The sequence below is a fragment of the Orcinus orca genome, chromosome 17, assembly GCF_937001465.1.
Source record: "Orcinus orca chromosome 17, mOrcOrc1.1, whole genome shotgun sequence".
Classification (NCBI taxonomy): domain Eukaryota; kingdom Metazoa; phylum Chordata; class Mammalia; order Artiodactyla; family Delphinidae; genus Orcinus; species Orcinus orca.
Window position 1 is genome coordinate 21,718,415 of NC_064575.1, and position 16,628 is coordinate 21,735,042.

The 16,628-nt window shown below is 42.9% G+C and overlaps 1 protein-coding gene across 1 annotated transcript; it reads left to right on the forward strand.

Annotated features, from left to right (window-relative positions):
- Positions 1-1,148: 1,148 nt before the first annotated feature.
- Positions 1,149-4,232, forward strand: LOC101274464 (dipeptidase 2-like). Its single transcript, XM_049700864.1, is given in 9 exon segments — positions 1,149-1,296; positions 1,388-1,517; positions 1,519-1,599; positions 1,925-2,051; positions 2,343-2,472; positions 2,696-2,837; positions 3,121-3,190; positions 3,311-3,487; positions 3,867-4,232. Coding segments are annotated over 9 exon segments (1,371 nt in total).
- The last annotated feature ends 12,396 nt before the right edge of the window (positions 4,233-16,628 follow it).

Below are 16,628 nucleotides of genomic sequence, written 5' to 3' on the forward strand. Positions count from 1 at the left end.
TCCTGCCACCCGGGAAAGGTTCCAAAGGTGGAACAGCTCCAGGGGGTGCCAAGGATCAGAGCAAAACTTGAGAGGCTGGGGATGATGGAGTTTGGGCACAGCCCCTAAAGCATCTCAGTGGTTGAGCTTCTGTGAGAAGGCACATCCCCAGTGTGTGTGTGTGTGTGTGTGTGTGTGTGTGTGTGTGTGTGTGTGTGTGTGTGTGTGTGTGTGTGTGTGTGTGTATTGGGGGGAGGGAGTCCCTAGAGGAGGCAGCTGGGGGAGGGCCTGAGGCTGGAAATGGGGAATGGCGTGCGGCCTTTGAGCAAGCGCAGGCACTTAGCCCTTGAGGTTTCTGGGGAAGCTAGAGCCACAAGGGCCACGAGATAAGGCAAGTGTAGCAGCAGAACCCAGGTGCCAGGTCTTCCTCAGAACCTATACTTCTCCACGAGGCCGGGCCTTCCACGCTGAGGTAGGAGGGATCCTGGCCAGGTCAGCCAGCAGCTCTGGGAGAAAGGTTGCTGCGGTGGGGGCTCTGCTGCCATGGAAACGACTTCATTTCCTTCCACTCAAATAGCCTGTTGACTGGCTTCCTGCTCTGTTGAGTAAAAGGGTCGCTGACTCTCCCCAGAAGGTTGTTCAGTTCACATCCCAGAAGTCCCTCTATTCAGGCCCTGGGGAGGTGTAGCGACTCCTGAAGGCGCTCTTTCCTGAGGCTGGCTGACAGAAGTGGGGGAGGTTCCTGATAGTTCCCAGGTGCTGGTTGAAGTGCCCAGAGAATGGTCATGCAGGTTGGGGAGTCAAGTAGGTGGAGAGAGAAGGTCGGGGGCAGAGGGCCCCTTCCTGAATCCAGAGCTCATAACGTTACCCCCCCATTTCCAGAAACTATCTCTTCCCCCACACCAGCCCCCATGGCCCAGTACCGGGAAACCGGGAGCCCAGAGCACTTGTGGCCACAGAGACACTCGCACGCAGCCCTCGGGGTGGGCGGGGCCGGCTGCCGGCAGATGGGGACGAGGTGTGCTCCCGGGAGGCCTCAGGCTGAAGGTGGCCCTCTGAGAGAAGCACCCCAGCTTGAACAGGAAGGTTAGAGGTGGGGGAGAGCAACCTAGGGCGCCCCCTCGGAGCAGTGGGAGTGGGAAGAGGGGCGGGGGCGGAGGGAACCCGCGATGGGAGGCGAGTGGGCTGTCAGCAGAGGCCAGCTTAGCCCGCGGGAGCTGCCTCTGAGCAGGGGGCGGGAGGGCAGTGCCGCCCTGTGGCTGCCCGGCTTCGCGGATCGCGGCTCTCCGCACACGGGTCGCTGGGTCCTGTGCCTCTGTATCCCCTCCCTCACCCCTCCCCCCTCGCGAGGCCGCGCCGCTGGGTGGCCTGAGTCCACGGGCAGAACCCCATCGCCCGCCCCTCTCAGTCCCGCCTCTGCCCGCCTGCCTGGCCCTGCGCAGCTTGCGGCCCAGGGAAGGTCCCCGCGCACTCAGCCAGCGGCCTCTGCTGTGTCTGCTGCTCCTACTGGGTCTGCTGCTGCGGCCGGTAACCCGTGCAGACCACGCCGGGCACCTCCAGCACCCCAAGTCCGCGGGACCGCACGCGGGCCCTGATGCGGGACTTCCCACTTGTGGACGGGTGGCTGCAGCGTGTGCGGGCTGCTGGGGGCTGGTGGGGGCCTAGCCTGGCCCTGGGCAGGGGAGGGGGTCCGGAGCATGCAGAGCTAGTGGGCAGGCTCCCTCACACCACCCCTGGATGTCCTGTCCATCATCTACAGATGCCCTTCCCCTTCTCTGTCATCCCCTCCCTGGTGGGAACCCCTCAGCCCAGGCCGCAGCTGCTCCTAGTATAGTCTGTGTGACAGTGTGAGGTGGGGACCCCCAGGCTGGCCCAGGCCAGGCATTGTGTCCTGCCTGATCCCAAGACCTAAGGAGCCCACCCATTTGCCTTGACCTCCCTCCAGCCACAACGAGATGCCCCTGGTCCTGAGGCAGTTTTATCACAACAGGCTACAGGATGTTAATCTGCGCAATTTCAGCCATGGCCAGACCAGCTTGGACAGGCTGAACGATGGTCTCAGAGGTGCCCAGGTACCAAAGGGACACACAAGGTGCCACCATGGCTGCTGGGGAATGTGGGGCCCTTTGGGGGCCTCAGAGACCACAGGTTAGTCACATTGGAACTAAGTTACCATAGTGACCTAGAAAGTGCCATGCCATGGGTGCTGGGGGCTACAGGGGTCACAGTGAGCCAGCCTGACGGGCATCCAAGTACCACAGAGAAAGCAACGCATCACATGTGACTTCTGGGCACAGTGAGTGCTGTGCCAGCTGAGCCCCAAGGAGTTCCAAAGCCCAAACTAAGCCCTGGCCTTCCCTCAGTTCTGGTCAGCCTACGTCCTATGCCAGACCCACGAACGGGATGCTGTGCGCCTCACCCTGGAGCAAATTCACCTCATCCGCCTCATGTGTGCCTCCTATTCTGAGCTGGAGCTTGTGACCTCAGTTAAAGGTAGACGGGAGACTTCCCTGGTGGTCCAGAGGTTAAGACTCCACGCTTCCACTGCAGGGGGCTCGGGTTTGATCCCCTGTGGGGGAAATTAGAGCCTTCATGCTGCGCGGCACGGCCAAAAAAACAAACAAAAAAAGTAAACAGACTGGTGGTGGTAGGTGTTAGGGACTTCAGTAAGCTTCCCCTGCCTCTGAAAATGATCATCTGACCTACCTGCCCCCAGCTCTCAACAATGCCCGGAAGTTGGCTTGCCTCATTGGTGTGGAGGACGGCCACTCACTGGACAGTAGCCTCTCCAGCTTGCGTACCTTCTATGCGCTGGGTGTGCACTACGTGACACTCACCCACACCTGCAACACGCCCTGGTGAGCACAGTGCAGATGGTGAGGGCCCAGTGAGGCAGGGATCTGCCCAAAGCAAGTTTACCCCTGGGATCCGGCCCTGAACCTGGGGTGGGGAGGGGAATGGAGGTTTGCAGAACAAGACTGGATCCCCAGAAGGGCCCTGCTACTGCCAGGCACAGCCCAGTTTTGGTCCCTCCTCTTGCACCAGGGAGTTGCAGGTGTAGACGGTTCGACAGAACCTCTTTCTAGGCTCTTGTAGCCAAGTCATGGCCACCAGTCAGACTGCCTCCTGGCCATCCTGCAGGGCACAGAGCTCAGCAAAGGGTATCCGCCCCTTCTACAGCAATGTCAGTCGGCTGACCGGCTTTGGCGAGGTAAGAACCCAGGTTCCATACCCTGCCCCACATGAATGTACAGCCCCACCTGTTCCCTACAGATAAATGCACACAAGATAAATGCAGCCCTGATGCCCTCTCCCCATCCTGTCCCTGCAGAAGGTGGTGGCAGAAATGAACCGCCTGGGCATGATGGTGAACTTGTCCCATGTCTCAGATGCTGTGGCACGGCAAGCCCTAGAAGTGTCACAGGCACCTGTCATCTTCTCCCACTCAGCTGCCCGGGGTATGTGCAAGAACACTCGGAATGTTCCTGATGATATCCTGCAGCTTCTGGTGAGAGACTGCCCTGGCCCTCAAACCTAAAGCGAAAAATTCAAACCAGGAGCCCTTGAACCTGAGTCTCTTCTCCCTCAATTTCCTCAAACGCCAGGTTAAATATCTTCTGCCCCCAAAACCCATGGTCCACAGCCCCTGAACCCTTGAGCCCTAGGTGGGGGTCTAGGTGGTAAGATACTCCTCCAAACCCGGAAACCCAGGGCCAAGACACCACCCAGACCAGGGCTCCGGCTCCTCCATTCACACAAACCCAGAGAGGAGATGACTCTGACCTCAAAGCCAGGGCTGAACACCTTCCTCACAGGGGCCGAGAGAGTGAACAGGCAGGTGGCTGTGCTGGGGGCCAAGCTGACTGTCCACCGGTTCGCCCCTGCAGAAGAAGAACGGTGGCATCGTGATGGTGCCCTTGTCCGTGCAGGTGCTGCAGTGCAACCCGTTAGCCAACGTGTCTACTGTGGCAAGTGAGCTTCACCCTGGGCTCTCTGAAAACTCTGATTTGGAGCTGAAGCTGGGTCCAAATTTGGGGAGGACTTCAGAAGAGCTCCAGTGGTTTGACCCACCTGTTGGCAATAGGTACAGCTCCCAAAAACCCAATAATGGACGGTACACAGCACCTTGGTGCCATGTGGAACTGGAGCCACAGAATCAAAACTGCGATACTGATGGGTATCAGGGAGGCTGTCAGACACTGCTTTATGTCAGAAACAGAAAGAAAATATCCACTATCAGAACTGTTGTTTGACTGACTTTTTTTCACATCTTTCTGACAAAATTCGTGAAGTTGTGAGTACCACAGGCGTCATTACACTTCTGTTCAAGATGTAATCTCTGGCTCACAATCATTGTTTAGCTTCTGTATATTATATATGGTATAATACAGACCTTGCAGTACTCGAAGGTCTGTATTAGTCTGGTTGGGCTGTTATAGTGAAATACTATAGACTGAATGACTTAAACAGCAGAATTTTATTTTCTCACAGTTCTGGAGGGTGGAAGTCCAAGATTAAGGTATTGAATACCATAAGAATTGGTTTCTGGTGAGAACAATCTTCCTGGCTTAATGATGGCTGTCTTCTTGCAGTGTCCTCACACAGCCTTTCCTCTATGAGCAGAGGGAGAGAGATCTCTGGAATCTATTCCTCTTCTTATAAGGACACCATCAGTCCCTGTCAGATTATTACCCCACCCTTATGACTTCATTTAACTTCAGTTACCTCCCTAAAGGACCTATCTCCTATCTTCTACAGTAAAATTGAGAGGGGCTTCAACATATAATTTTTGGGGGGACACAATTCAGTCCATAACAACATCTTAAGATAGCTTTCTCTGATTTTCAGTCTCTCACTAATACCTTCCTCTTTGTCTAGTAATTATTCAAGTTTCCTTAATTATTATTTTTTTAAATTTTCTTACATTATCCCTTCCCTTTAAATGCTCTCTTCACTTCTTAATTGGCATTTCTTGGAAATGAAGGCACCTTTCCTCACAATGTATTGATTACTCTCCCCACTGTAACACAGCGTCTTCTCCCATGACTTTCCTGAAATGGTTCCATTTTTTTTCATAAAAGTTTAATCATCAAACCAGATGGTTTATTTTAAGTTCCCATAGGATTTTCCCTTTGGGAAACAACTGACTCCATTAAATGGTGCTTCTTTTTTTTTTTTTTTTTTTTTGCGATACGCGGGCCTCTCACTGCTGTGGCCTCTCCCGTTGCAGAGCACAGGCTCTGGACGCGCAGGCTCAGTGGCCATGGCTCACGGGCCCAGCCGCTCCGCGGCATGTGGGATCTTCCCGGACCGGGGCACGAACCCGTGTCCCCTGCATCGGCAGGCAGACTCTCAACCACTGCGCCACCAGGGAAGCCCAAAATGGTGCTTCTTTTAAAACTACCTTCCTTTATGTTTCATAGCAATCTTATGATTTCTGTTGGCATACCACCTAGCTTCTTTCTGTTCATTCTTTTTATTTTTTTTCAGTTGTTTCTCTCCTCACTCCTTAGCGCTAGATACTACATACAGTTGGCCTTCTTCTCATCTCTTATATACTCTCTCTCTTACTCCAGCAGTTTTGTTTACCATTAAATATATTATCTGCCAGGCACCTTCCATATGTTACCAACATCTCTCCCTCTGTCTTTGTCATTTCAGCCTTTGCTCTGCTCTCTGAGCTCTCACAGGGAGATCTATTTAACACAGGAATCTCAGTGGAAAATACTAGTAAGTTATTTCTCTACTAAGTAAAGCCCTTACCCATCACATGATCCTGATCCATCTTGCAGCCACGTCATCTGGACTATGTGACCTCCAATGTCACAATAGCAGAGGACCAGATAAGAGGGACATTGGCTCCTAATGACCTCAGCTCAGAAGTGATACACTGTATTCTGCTTCTTTGCCACTGGCCACAACTAATCAAAGGAAAACAGTCTAACTACAAAGGAGGATGAAAAATGTAGATAAGCACATAGGATATTTGATGAGCACTATCTCGAGGTGACATCACCTCCCATCAAACTTTTATTTCACAGAGAAAACACAGACTATAAAGCAAAATCACCCCTAAATAACTTTTTCTCTTTACATACAAGGGTAGCTTTTCTACATAGTTTATAAATACCTATTCTCACTTCCTCAGTATCTTCCATTCATTTCCCCATCTCATTGGTATTGTTACGGTTTTCCTCTTTAGCAATTTTATTTTGGCCCCCTCCCATTAAAAAGCTTCCCCCCCCATTAAAAATTACTCTTGCTTGATGCCAAGTAATTCTCTAGCTACCTTTTCTCTCTTCCTAATTTCACAGTACAGTTTATCAAAAATTGTATGTATTCTCACTGTCTGTATTTTCTTATCTTTATGTACCTCGTGACTCACACAATTTTGCTATTTTCTTCTTACTTATCTGCACTGGAATTGCATTCACCGACATTTAATTTGTGATTAAATTGAATGAATATTGTTTGGTCATTATGTCACCTTTCAGCAATATTTGATTTTGTTGATCAAGTTTGTCATCTCAGAAAAATCTTTCACCTTAACAACAGTAACATCTTAATCTGCTACTTCTTCCTCCTGCCTCTGGACATCCTTATCTCTTTCATTGGGCATTCTCACTTTGCCCTCTCCCAAGAGATGTGTATTTCTCAGAAGCTCTCTTCTGCACTTGATAGATGGTCTCAACTACTCTTATGATTCCAGCCACCATATATATCATAGATCTTGACCTAAAACTTACATATCTCTCTCCTGAGTCTCTTACAAACCTAACTAATTGCCAAGTGAAAAACTCTGCCCAAATATAACATGGACACTTAAAATTAATTATGTGATATTACTGAACGATTAATTTTACCTTCAATACTTACTTCCACTATTCATCTCTCTACATCATTTATACCACCACTATTTGTACAGTTACCCAAGTTGGATACTGAGGAAACACTGAAGACTCTGGACTCTGACAACCCTCAGAATGGGAGAAAATATTTGCAAACGAAGCAACTGACAAGGGATTAATCTCCAAAATATATAAACATAAATAAATTTGTAAAATCTATAAGCAACTCATGCAGATCAATATCAAAAAATCACAACCCAGTGAAAAAAATGGACGGAAGACCTAAATAGACATTTCTCCAAAGATGGCCAACAAACACATGAAAAGATGCTCAACATCACTAATTATGAGAGAAATACATATCAAAACTACAAGGAGGTATCACCTCACACCAGTCAGAATGACCATGATCAAAAAATCTACAAACAATAAATGCTGGAGAGGATGTGGAGAAAATGGAACCCTCCTACACTGTTGGTGGGAATGTAAATTGGTACAGCCACTATGGAGAACAGTATGGAGGTTCCTTAAAAAACTAAACATAGAACTACCATTGACCTAGCAATCCCACTTCTGGGCATATACCTGGAGAAAAGCATAATTCAAAAAGATGTATGCACCCTAATATTCATTGCAGCACTATTTACAATAGCCAGGACATTGAAGCAACCTAAATGTCCATCAACAGCAAAATGAATAAAGAAAATGTGACACATATATACAATGGAATATTACTCAGCCATAATAAGGAATGAAATAGTGCCATTTGCAGAGACATGGATGGACCTAGAGACTGTCATACAGAGTGAAGTAAGTCAGAAAGAGAAAAACAAATATTGTATAATATCACTTATATGTGGAATCTAGAAAAATGGTACAGATGAACTTATTTGCAAAGCAGAAATAGAGACACAAATGTAGAGAACAAACACATGGATACCAAGGGTGGGGGAAGGGGGGTGGGTTAAATTTGGAGATTTGGATTGACATATATACACCACTATGTATAAAATAGATAACTAATGAGAAACTATGGTATAGCACAGGGAACTCTACTCAATGCTCTCTGGTGACCTAAATGGGTAGAAATATAAAAAAGAGGGAATATATGTATAGGTATAACTGATTCGCTTTGATGTATAGCAGAAACTAACACAACATTGTAAAGTAACTATACTCTAATAAAAATTAATTAAAAAAAATAAAAAAAACTCTGGACTCTGTATAATCATCCCTCACCTTCACAATTAATTCAGTAACCAAGCACTGTCTAACCTAAATTCCTACTATCTCTCAATATTGTCTACTTTTATTCAAGCCTCTTGTCACTACTTGGTTCTGAGCTACATTTTCTCTTATTTATGGAACATAAACTGTCTCAACTTTTAACAGAATAAATCTTTTAACAGAATAAATATTCATTGAGTACCTACAACACTGGTAAATAGGGACATTGTTCACAGGTAGTTTACAATGTAGTAGGGGAAATGAACTCTAAAATATAACTATACCTCTCATAGGTAACTGGACAGCCAAGTTTTATAAGAACACACAGAAAGGGAATTTAATCTCTAATGGAAGTTGTGAAAAGCCAGAGATTCAATGCTTATTCTGAAACTTATATGATGAGAGTGCATTAACCAAGGATTGAATGAGTAAAGAATGATACAAATTGATGACATAACCTGGAGAAAGTTCAGCATTAAGAGAAGTCTAACCCTGAAGTCTATTGAGTATTGCTGAAAATTTATGGAAGAAGGAGATGCTAAGTAGAGATAGAGAAACCAGATAAGGGTGGACTAGTAGGCAAGAGCACAGTGCTTGAAGCCTTTTCCCCAAAATTAAAGAGAAACTATCAAAGAGCTCTAAGCTGTTGAGTGAAATTTAGGTTGCAATGCAGAGAATAAATAAGACAGAAATAATACTGGAGTCAGGGAAAAAGTGAACTGGAATGTTACATCCGAGTAAGAAATGTAAAAGATATGACAATGGACATAGAGAAGAAGGGACATGTGTGTGTGTGTGTGTGTGTGTGTGTGTGTGTGTGTGTATATACATATATATATATATATATATATATATATAGTATAATTATGACAACTCTTAGGGATTGTTCCAATCAGAGTTTAAGGGAGGGGAGAAGAGTAAAGAATGACTCTCAGTTTCTTGCTTGGTTAATTGGGGTTAAAACAGTTTGCAATAAAAAAGAATTAGCTTAAGTCATTTAATCATTTTAAGTGCATTCTGAATCCTATACAAATAAGTTTGAGAAATTTAAGAAAATTGTGTTTCCTTAAGTTTTGCATATCTTTTGTTATGCCATGTAAATTCCCTTCTTTTTCATATGATTAAAGAAAAGTTATGAAAAAAATAAGAGAGAAATGAGAGAAAATAAGATCTTATGAAAAATTATGAATGGTCTTTATCTGTTTTTGTGCTTACTGTAATTTCTTATTGTTTATCTCTCTATATACATATTCTGAGATATCTTCTCAGACCTGCTGAATCAATCTGTGAGGATTAAGTTTAACTAATCACTCAGATGAACCTAAAATTGGTTCATCTACAGGAATAACCAACATAAGAGAGCAGTCATGGTAGTCTCAAAATTAGAGAAGACTTCCCAATTATTCCCATTATGTCAAAGAGAGAATATGAGCAGGTACTTCAAGTATCCGAACCTCATATGATTAGATTCTGCAAAAGCATTTTAAATAGAAAAAATACATAGAAGAAAGGTTAAGACAAAACTTCCCCAGGATAAAATGGATCCCATATTTTCACCAGATGCCTTTACTTAGGAAAAAGAAATGTTAAAGAATTGTAACAGTATCCAACCTGGAAAACAAAATACAGAAATTTTCACCACTAAGCCTGAACTCAGTACAACTCTGATTTAGTATTTTTTCAAGCCTTACACAGCAGTCTCTATTTTTAAAATATTTATAAGTAACCCATTTTGTAGGAAAACACCTATCTTTCATCATATGAATTATGATACTTTATACTTTTATTCCAGCCTAACTGTTATACTTTATTTTCTACCATTTGGCAACTTATACCCTATGCTCTAGTCAAAAAAAATCTCATTTACAATCACTTAAATAGACTGTGTTGGTTCTGAAGTCCAGGATGTTCCTCTGCCTGGTATGCCCCTGACCTTCTCTCCACGTGGAAAATTCCTACTGACATTCAAAACCTAATTCCAAGACCCCCTCATTGTTTGCATCCTCTTCAATATCCCCTAGCAGGGTTATTGACTCCAAGTTCTGTTTTACAAAGTTACATTTTTATGATCTATTTATTTAATAGCCTATCCCTATTCAATTGTAATGAGTTGTTTATGCATCTCTCACACTCTCTTTTGAGTTCCCCTGGCCTTTATTTTTTCTTTTATCTCTTACCCTTAAGCAAAGTGCTTGCCCCATAGTATGTGCTCAACGTGTTGGCTGAGTGAAAAAAGACACCTTTTAGCTCTAATCATTTGTGAAATTTCATTTAAAATGACATCAGATTACCCTTTCTTTCTTAACTTAATTTCTAGTACTATAGAATGTACACTCAGAACATCGTCAGTGGCCTACAGAAACAGTGTTCTCACTGGACTTCATGCATATAGTCAACCCTCTTATAACTTTCTCTGGCATACAACTGCCAGACATGTTCTTAAAAAAAAAAAAAATGTACCAACCCCTCACCTATTGGAAAACTTCCAGAAGCTCTCCATTCCTTCTTGTATCTTTTCTAGTTGATTTTTCAAATACCTCTGTCTTACTTAATCTATTCAGAACTGCCTTTTCTACCTTTGGCTTTCATTTTCAATTTCATTCATATCATTATCTGCACTTACCCATAGAACCTAAGCATATTTCAGTTTCTTATGCAAGTTTCCTCACTAGAGGTCAAAGGGGCAAGGACTATTGTGATAAAATATTAAATAAATAGACGATAGGACTTTGTTCTATTGGTCTGGGAAAATTACTACCTGAAACAAAATAATTCTGGGAACTGAAGGGATCAGACCAGTCAGCTTTGTTTACTTCAGACTCAAATCAATGTCTTGTCTTTACCTGAGCTCTGGTTACATTTAGAAAAAAGTACTGTAAATACAGTGAATGAGCAAGGCCACTATCTGAGACGTGTCTGGGTCCTTAGTATAGTAACTGGGGGAATGGTAAGCGTTGGTCAATGTTTGCTGATTGATGACTCAATAGATCTGGTTAAGCCTCACCATCAGAATTCCACATTTTTTAACAAGCTTCTCAGTCTTTTCATCCCAAAGAAGAAACTAAAGAAAACCAGATGACAAGAATTTCAAATTGTAAAATATCCTGGTTGTCAAATTTAAATAGGGATATCCTGTGCAATGGAGAGGCTGGCTGGTGCCAATTTCACATCTTGTTCTCTAGTGTCTGGGCAAAGCCTGCTCTGCCAGTGAGCTCACAGGTCGAGAGCACTCCAGCTTCCACAGACACCTGAGAACCTTCTATTTTTCATGGTGTTCCTGCCTTACCTAAGGGAAGGACTATATTCACAATGAAAAGAGTTATGATTAATCACCAGTAGAGAGATTCTTCCACTTTCCGGGTGCCCACGTTAAGAGTCTGGTATAGTCAACACTCCCTCTAACATAGATCATGTATTGAAATGAGAAAACTATCACCTAATATGGCCAGAGAGATTAAGGGAGTTGGCCCAGCTGACCCCAGGAGACACCTCTAATTCAAAACCTAAACCATTAACATAGTGATTGTGATCAAGAAGACTTACAGCACATAAGAGATTCAAAAAGCATATTAATCCACCTCCGGCAACACTGCCAGTTTAAAAGAATGATTAACCTTCTCTCCCACTTGATTCAACCTGGCTATGTATTATACCACTCTAAATGCCAGCAGACTCTATGCTTATGGCTTCCATTAGGTAGCACTTAGTATACACGAAAACTTTCTTCAAGAAGTAATTACTTTTGAAACCATAAACATTTCAGTAGGGAAAAGAGCAAAAGAAAGGAGGTGCAAGTAAAGGGAACTAGGAAAAAATAAGAAAATACCCTCAAATATAAACATGTTGATTCAAAAAATAATTTAAAGGGGATTTAAACGATACTAGGTGAGCATTTATTCTGTTTCTGCTTTAAATAAAGCATTATGTTCTATTTGTTAGGTGTTGTACTTGTTTATTATCTAATGTCTGTTAAAAACCTCTTGAAAGAGATGTATTCATTCTGGTATCCTAAGCACCTATCTGGATGAACAGCACAAGCAATGGGAAGTCATGGGACATAATGGACCTTGCAAAGGCTCTGGAATCCATCTCTTACTTACGGTCTTTGAGACTCAGGCTCCTCCTCTATGTAGTGTTCCTAAAACTTAGTGGAGATAGAACACTAGGGACACAGAAGGTCAAAGTAGGTATTTACTACTACTTTTCAAATATCTTCCTTGAGGAAAACAAATATATTTGATTTGCATTGAGGCTTTCTTGTGAATTTTATTCTTCTAAAGAAGAATATTTTTAGTGAACAATTTATTCGTTTACCTCCCTGTGCTACGTTATTGACAATACTCGGGTAGGGGTACTCAAGCAGTTACCTGCATGTGATTTGTATTTCAGACCTTCCTAAAAACATGTTTTCCTGCTCTTTCTTTCCACCCCATCCCAACTCTACTTAAAATATTGTGAACCTCTATTAAAATGCAAAGAACCCTGGGAAAATAAGGAGAAGCAAAATGTGTGTCACTGTCAGCTCTGGTATGCATATATCAGAGGCTAAATTATAACTGATGAAGACAGAAAGGGGACCCATATCTGTCTGACTTCAGAAATGAGAAGTGTAGCTACTACAAGCTGATGAGTTGGAACTCAGATCAAGGCCTAGAGTGGAGAGGAGTCTTCTGATCAGAAGGGGAAAGTAAACAAAGGGCAGCGTTTAATTAGTTAATAATAAGTAAGAGAATGACTATGGTGTTTTTACACAGCAGGATATAATATTGAAATAAAATCCCCCAAAGTGACACAGAAACATAATGCAATCTCTTAAGCTACAACCCTTCCTAAACCAAACCATACCATTCTCTTCACACAGCCTGGAAAGTCAAAAGAAAGGGGATACTGATCTGCCTTACACTGGCATTAGAAGCAGATCTAGTTTTAATGAAGTTTTATTTCATGGACTGAAGTTTCCCCCAAAAAAGGGTAAGCTTTTTTTCTCAAGAAACATCACTGTGTAGTAATCAAGGAGCCAGGGATGGTGGTATTAATTGTTCTAAGTACAGGGATTTGTTTTGCAGAAAGAAGTACCAATCAGAAAGAGAATTGACCAATAATTACTTAACAAAACTGCTTCAGAAGTAGATTTCTAAATCTACTCTTAGACTAATTGATAGTTAGAAAAATCTTACTAAGTTTATTCATTTAGAGGAAATCTGTGCAAGCCTTTGAAACCAAGAGGTATTGTATCAAAAGAGATAAGGTCACTAGACACTTATGTAAGAGGTACTTCTTCCTCAAGTGGCCACCATATAGTCATGTCTGACTATTACATTACCAAGAAGTAACAATGCATCTTTAGGAAACTAGTATGAAAGAGAAACATAATAAAATTTTTTGCAGGTGACTCTTTGATCTCATAGGTGTGTATTAATTTTCCAAAGTTGGGACTGGATCCTGCCTTTAGAAAATGCTCCTTGAAACATCGCATTGAAAATCTTCTCTTTTACTCCTGATTGTAAACACTGTAAATGTTTTTAAGAAGACCAATAAAAAATATGGACTATGAAATTATTCTTCCAGTAGTGAAATTGTGGAGAATACAACTTGCATTTCTACTGTATTCCCGCAAAAAGAGGAAGTTCTTTTCCACAAAGACTCTCATCAATGTGAACGCTGGGAGAGAAGTATTTGTAGTTGTCTCATGCTTTGTGGTGAGAGACTCGCACTTTTTCCCCTGTCTCTATTGTGGGAAAAAGGGCACACTTGGGACTGAGAATTCATGCTGTGGTAGGAAAACAAAGAAGCGAAAAATACCCTCATTAACACTGCTCTTTAACAAGTTCAGCGAATGGGCTTCAGGCGTTCTAAACAGCAGCAATTAAAAAATAACTTTAAATTTCATACATTTCTTCCAGTAGGATGAAAAGCTGAGGTATGTTAACTTTAATTTTATGGTTTGGGGGAATGCAGAGTTCGATTACTCCCCGTCAAAGCAGAAATCAGCCTCTTACAGGGAATAAGTGCTAATTAAGAAAAACAGAGTAAGCATGTTATATTAAGTATATTTGTTTCTTTCCTGTGCACTTTGGCTGCACAAGCTGTAACCACAGTTTCCGGAGCGACCATCAATGCTCCCTAAGAATGCCAATGCAGTGTTCCGTCCAGTCAGTGGGGTTCAGAGACCAGTCAGAATGCTGATGCTTTTCCACAGAGGAGCTGGGGCTAGGGAGGCAAATGCAATCAGGGAATATTATATCTGTCTTGTGTGCCTGCTACAAAACAGTGTCCTCTGAAGACTACTCTATCCCTTCTTTGCTTTATACGTGTATGTGTAAGTTTGTATATGTAAGTTTTACAAGTCTCTAATAAGAGAAAACTGAAAAGGCCCAGGAAAAAGACAAAACTGCTTCAACAGAGAAAGGCCTCTCTGTTCCAGTTGAAGAGGATATAGAGTTAATAACAGGAAATATCCATCCCCTGAAACTGTATGAAACATGAATGCTTCCAAAATTTACCCAAGGTCTCACTGACCAGGCTATAAGTAATTTTAATTATTATTTCTTATGATTATGGTAGATAAAAAGTCTCAGTAGTATGCTAAAAATCTTTAACACTTGTTTACTTTTTTGTTGATAGCTTTCCTCCTCCCAGGCTCCAGCCAACAGTAGCAGTAACAGATATCCAGATCTTAAGAGGATAGAAGTGCACTGAATATGGAAAGGAAGAACCAGTAATGGTTCCTATATATTCATAATGCGAATCAGCATCAAACTAAGGAATAAGCTTCCCCAAGGATAAGTTGACAGCAAACAGTTTCTCCTCTTAATGAATTGAGGAAACAACTTTGAAGTTATCCGTAGCCACCGCTTCTGAAGCAACCAATAGCTTTGTAACTATTAGTTTACTTGTATTAGATTAATTTATATTAGAGTTTATTTGATGCAATTGCTCACAAATTTTAAACAATTTTGTAGAGTAGTGTTCTGTATCTGTTTAAATGAAATGCTTTCCTAAGCTCAAGATCAGTGTTTTTATGTTGTGTAAATTATGAAATTACTGTGGAATATCTGGTAAACTTGATAGGAAACCCCAGATGTCAGCACTTTGCTGGGCAAGATTTAAAGTGGCCCACACCATTAACCCTCATCAGGAGAAGTATCAGTGGGCTAAGTCATAAGGGCATGCCCATCCATTACATTCACCCAGGATAATGTGAGAGAGAATCAAAGGGCAGTCAGACAGGGACCTCTATGCTCAGATTCCACTGCCAAGAAATGGCCTAAGTCAGCTGTTGTTGTTGAAGAAAATAACCCTTTAGGAATCAGATTGAATCCTATTTTAAGTTTTAGAGGAGGAAGGATACTATTTAAACATTGATGAAATGTGCCTCTTTTTTTATCAGCATAGAAATTTATTTGAATTCAAAATAATATGGTTATATTTAGCATAGTGTAATAATTATCTAAAGCACATATCATCGTTGGCTCTGAAACAGTTCTAAAGATGTCATTCTTTTGAAGTCAAAAAATATGCAGTAGGGCTTCCCTGGTGGCGCAGTGATTGAGAGTCCGCCTGCCGATGCAGGGGACACGGGTTCGTGCCCTGGTCCGGGAAGATCCCACATGCTGCGGAGTGGCTGGGCCCGTGAGCCATGGCCGCTGAGCCTGCGCGTCCGGAGCCTGTGCTCTTGTGCTCTGCAACGGGAGAGGCCACAACAGTGAGAGGCTCGTGTACTGCAAAAAAAAAAAAAAAAAAGTATGCAGTAAAAATGTACAAGGAAGCAAAAATATTAAAAAAAAACAAGTTTTCTGAGTATCGGAAGTTGTTACAAGAGGGGCACAACAAGATAATGTAACAGAGTCCAAATTACATAACATGCAGCAGGAGTTCTCTTGCATTAACAACTCCTAGAAAATAAACCAGTAATCTCAATGCAAGAATATCACCCCTGGGTTAACAGGCCAAATTTTCTGAGGGACACAGGTAGTAATTCACTATACTTCCCCTTTCTCTAATACCTTTTCTCACACCAATTTCTTTTCTTTCCTCGAGGATAGATTTTATCCTGTTGAAAAAAATTTAGTTTTATTTGTAAAGTGTAGTAAATAATATCCTGATGGAAGTAGGCAGCGTTTTAGCTGAAGATGCTAGGAATCAAACTTCTGAAAAAGGCCAATCAGCTAGCTAGCTAGCAGTTACCATCAGTGGCTTGCAGAAAAAAAATTACGGATGCTATGTTTGCTAAATAGATAAAAAGAATAAGCACTTTAAAATGGGTGAAAAATCCCAGGATTTACTGTGACCTAGACCAGAGGTCCCTAACCTTTTTGGAACCAGGGACCAGTTTCCTGGAAGCAAATTTTTCCAGGGAGTGGGGGCAGGTGTGTGAGGTTCAGGCGGTAATGTGAGCCATAGGGAGCGGCAGATGAAGCTTAGCTGGCTTGCTTGTGACTCACCTCCTGCTGTGCAGCCCGGTTCCTAAGAGGCTGCGGGCTGGTACCCGTCCGAGGCCAAGGGGTTGGGGACCCCTGACCTAGACACTCAAAAGCAGACAGTTGACCTTTGATTAAGCCCATAAGCCCGTAA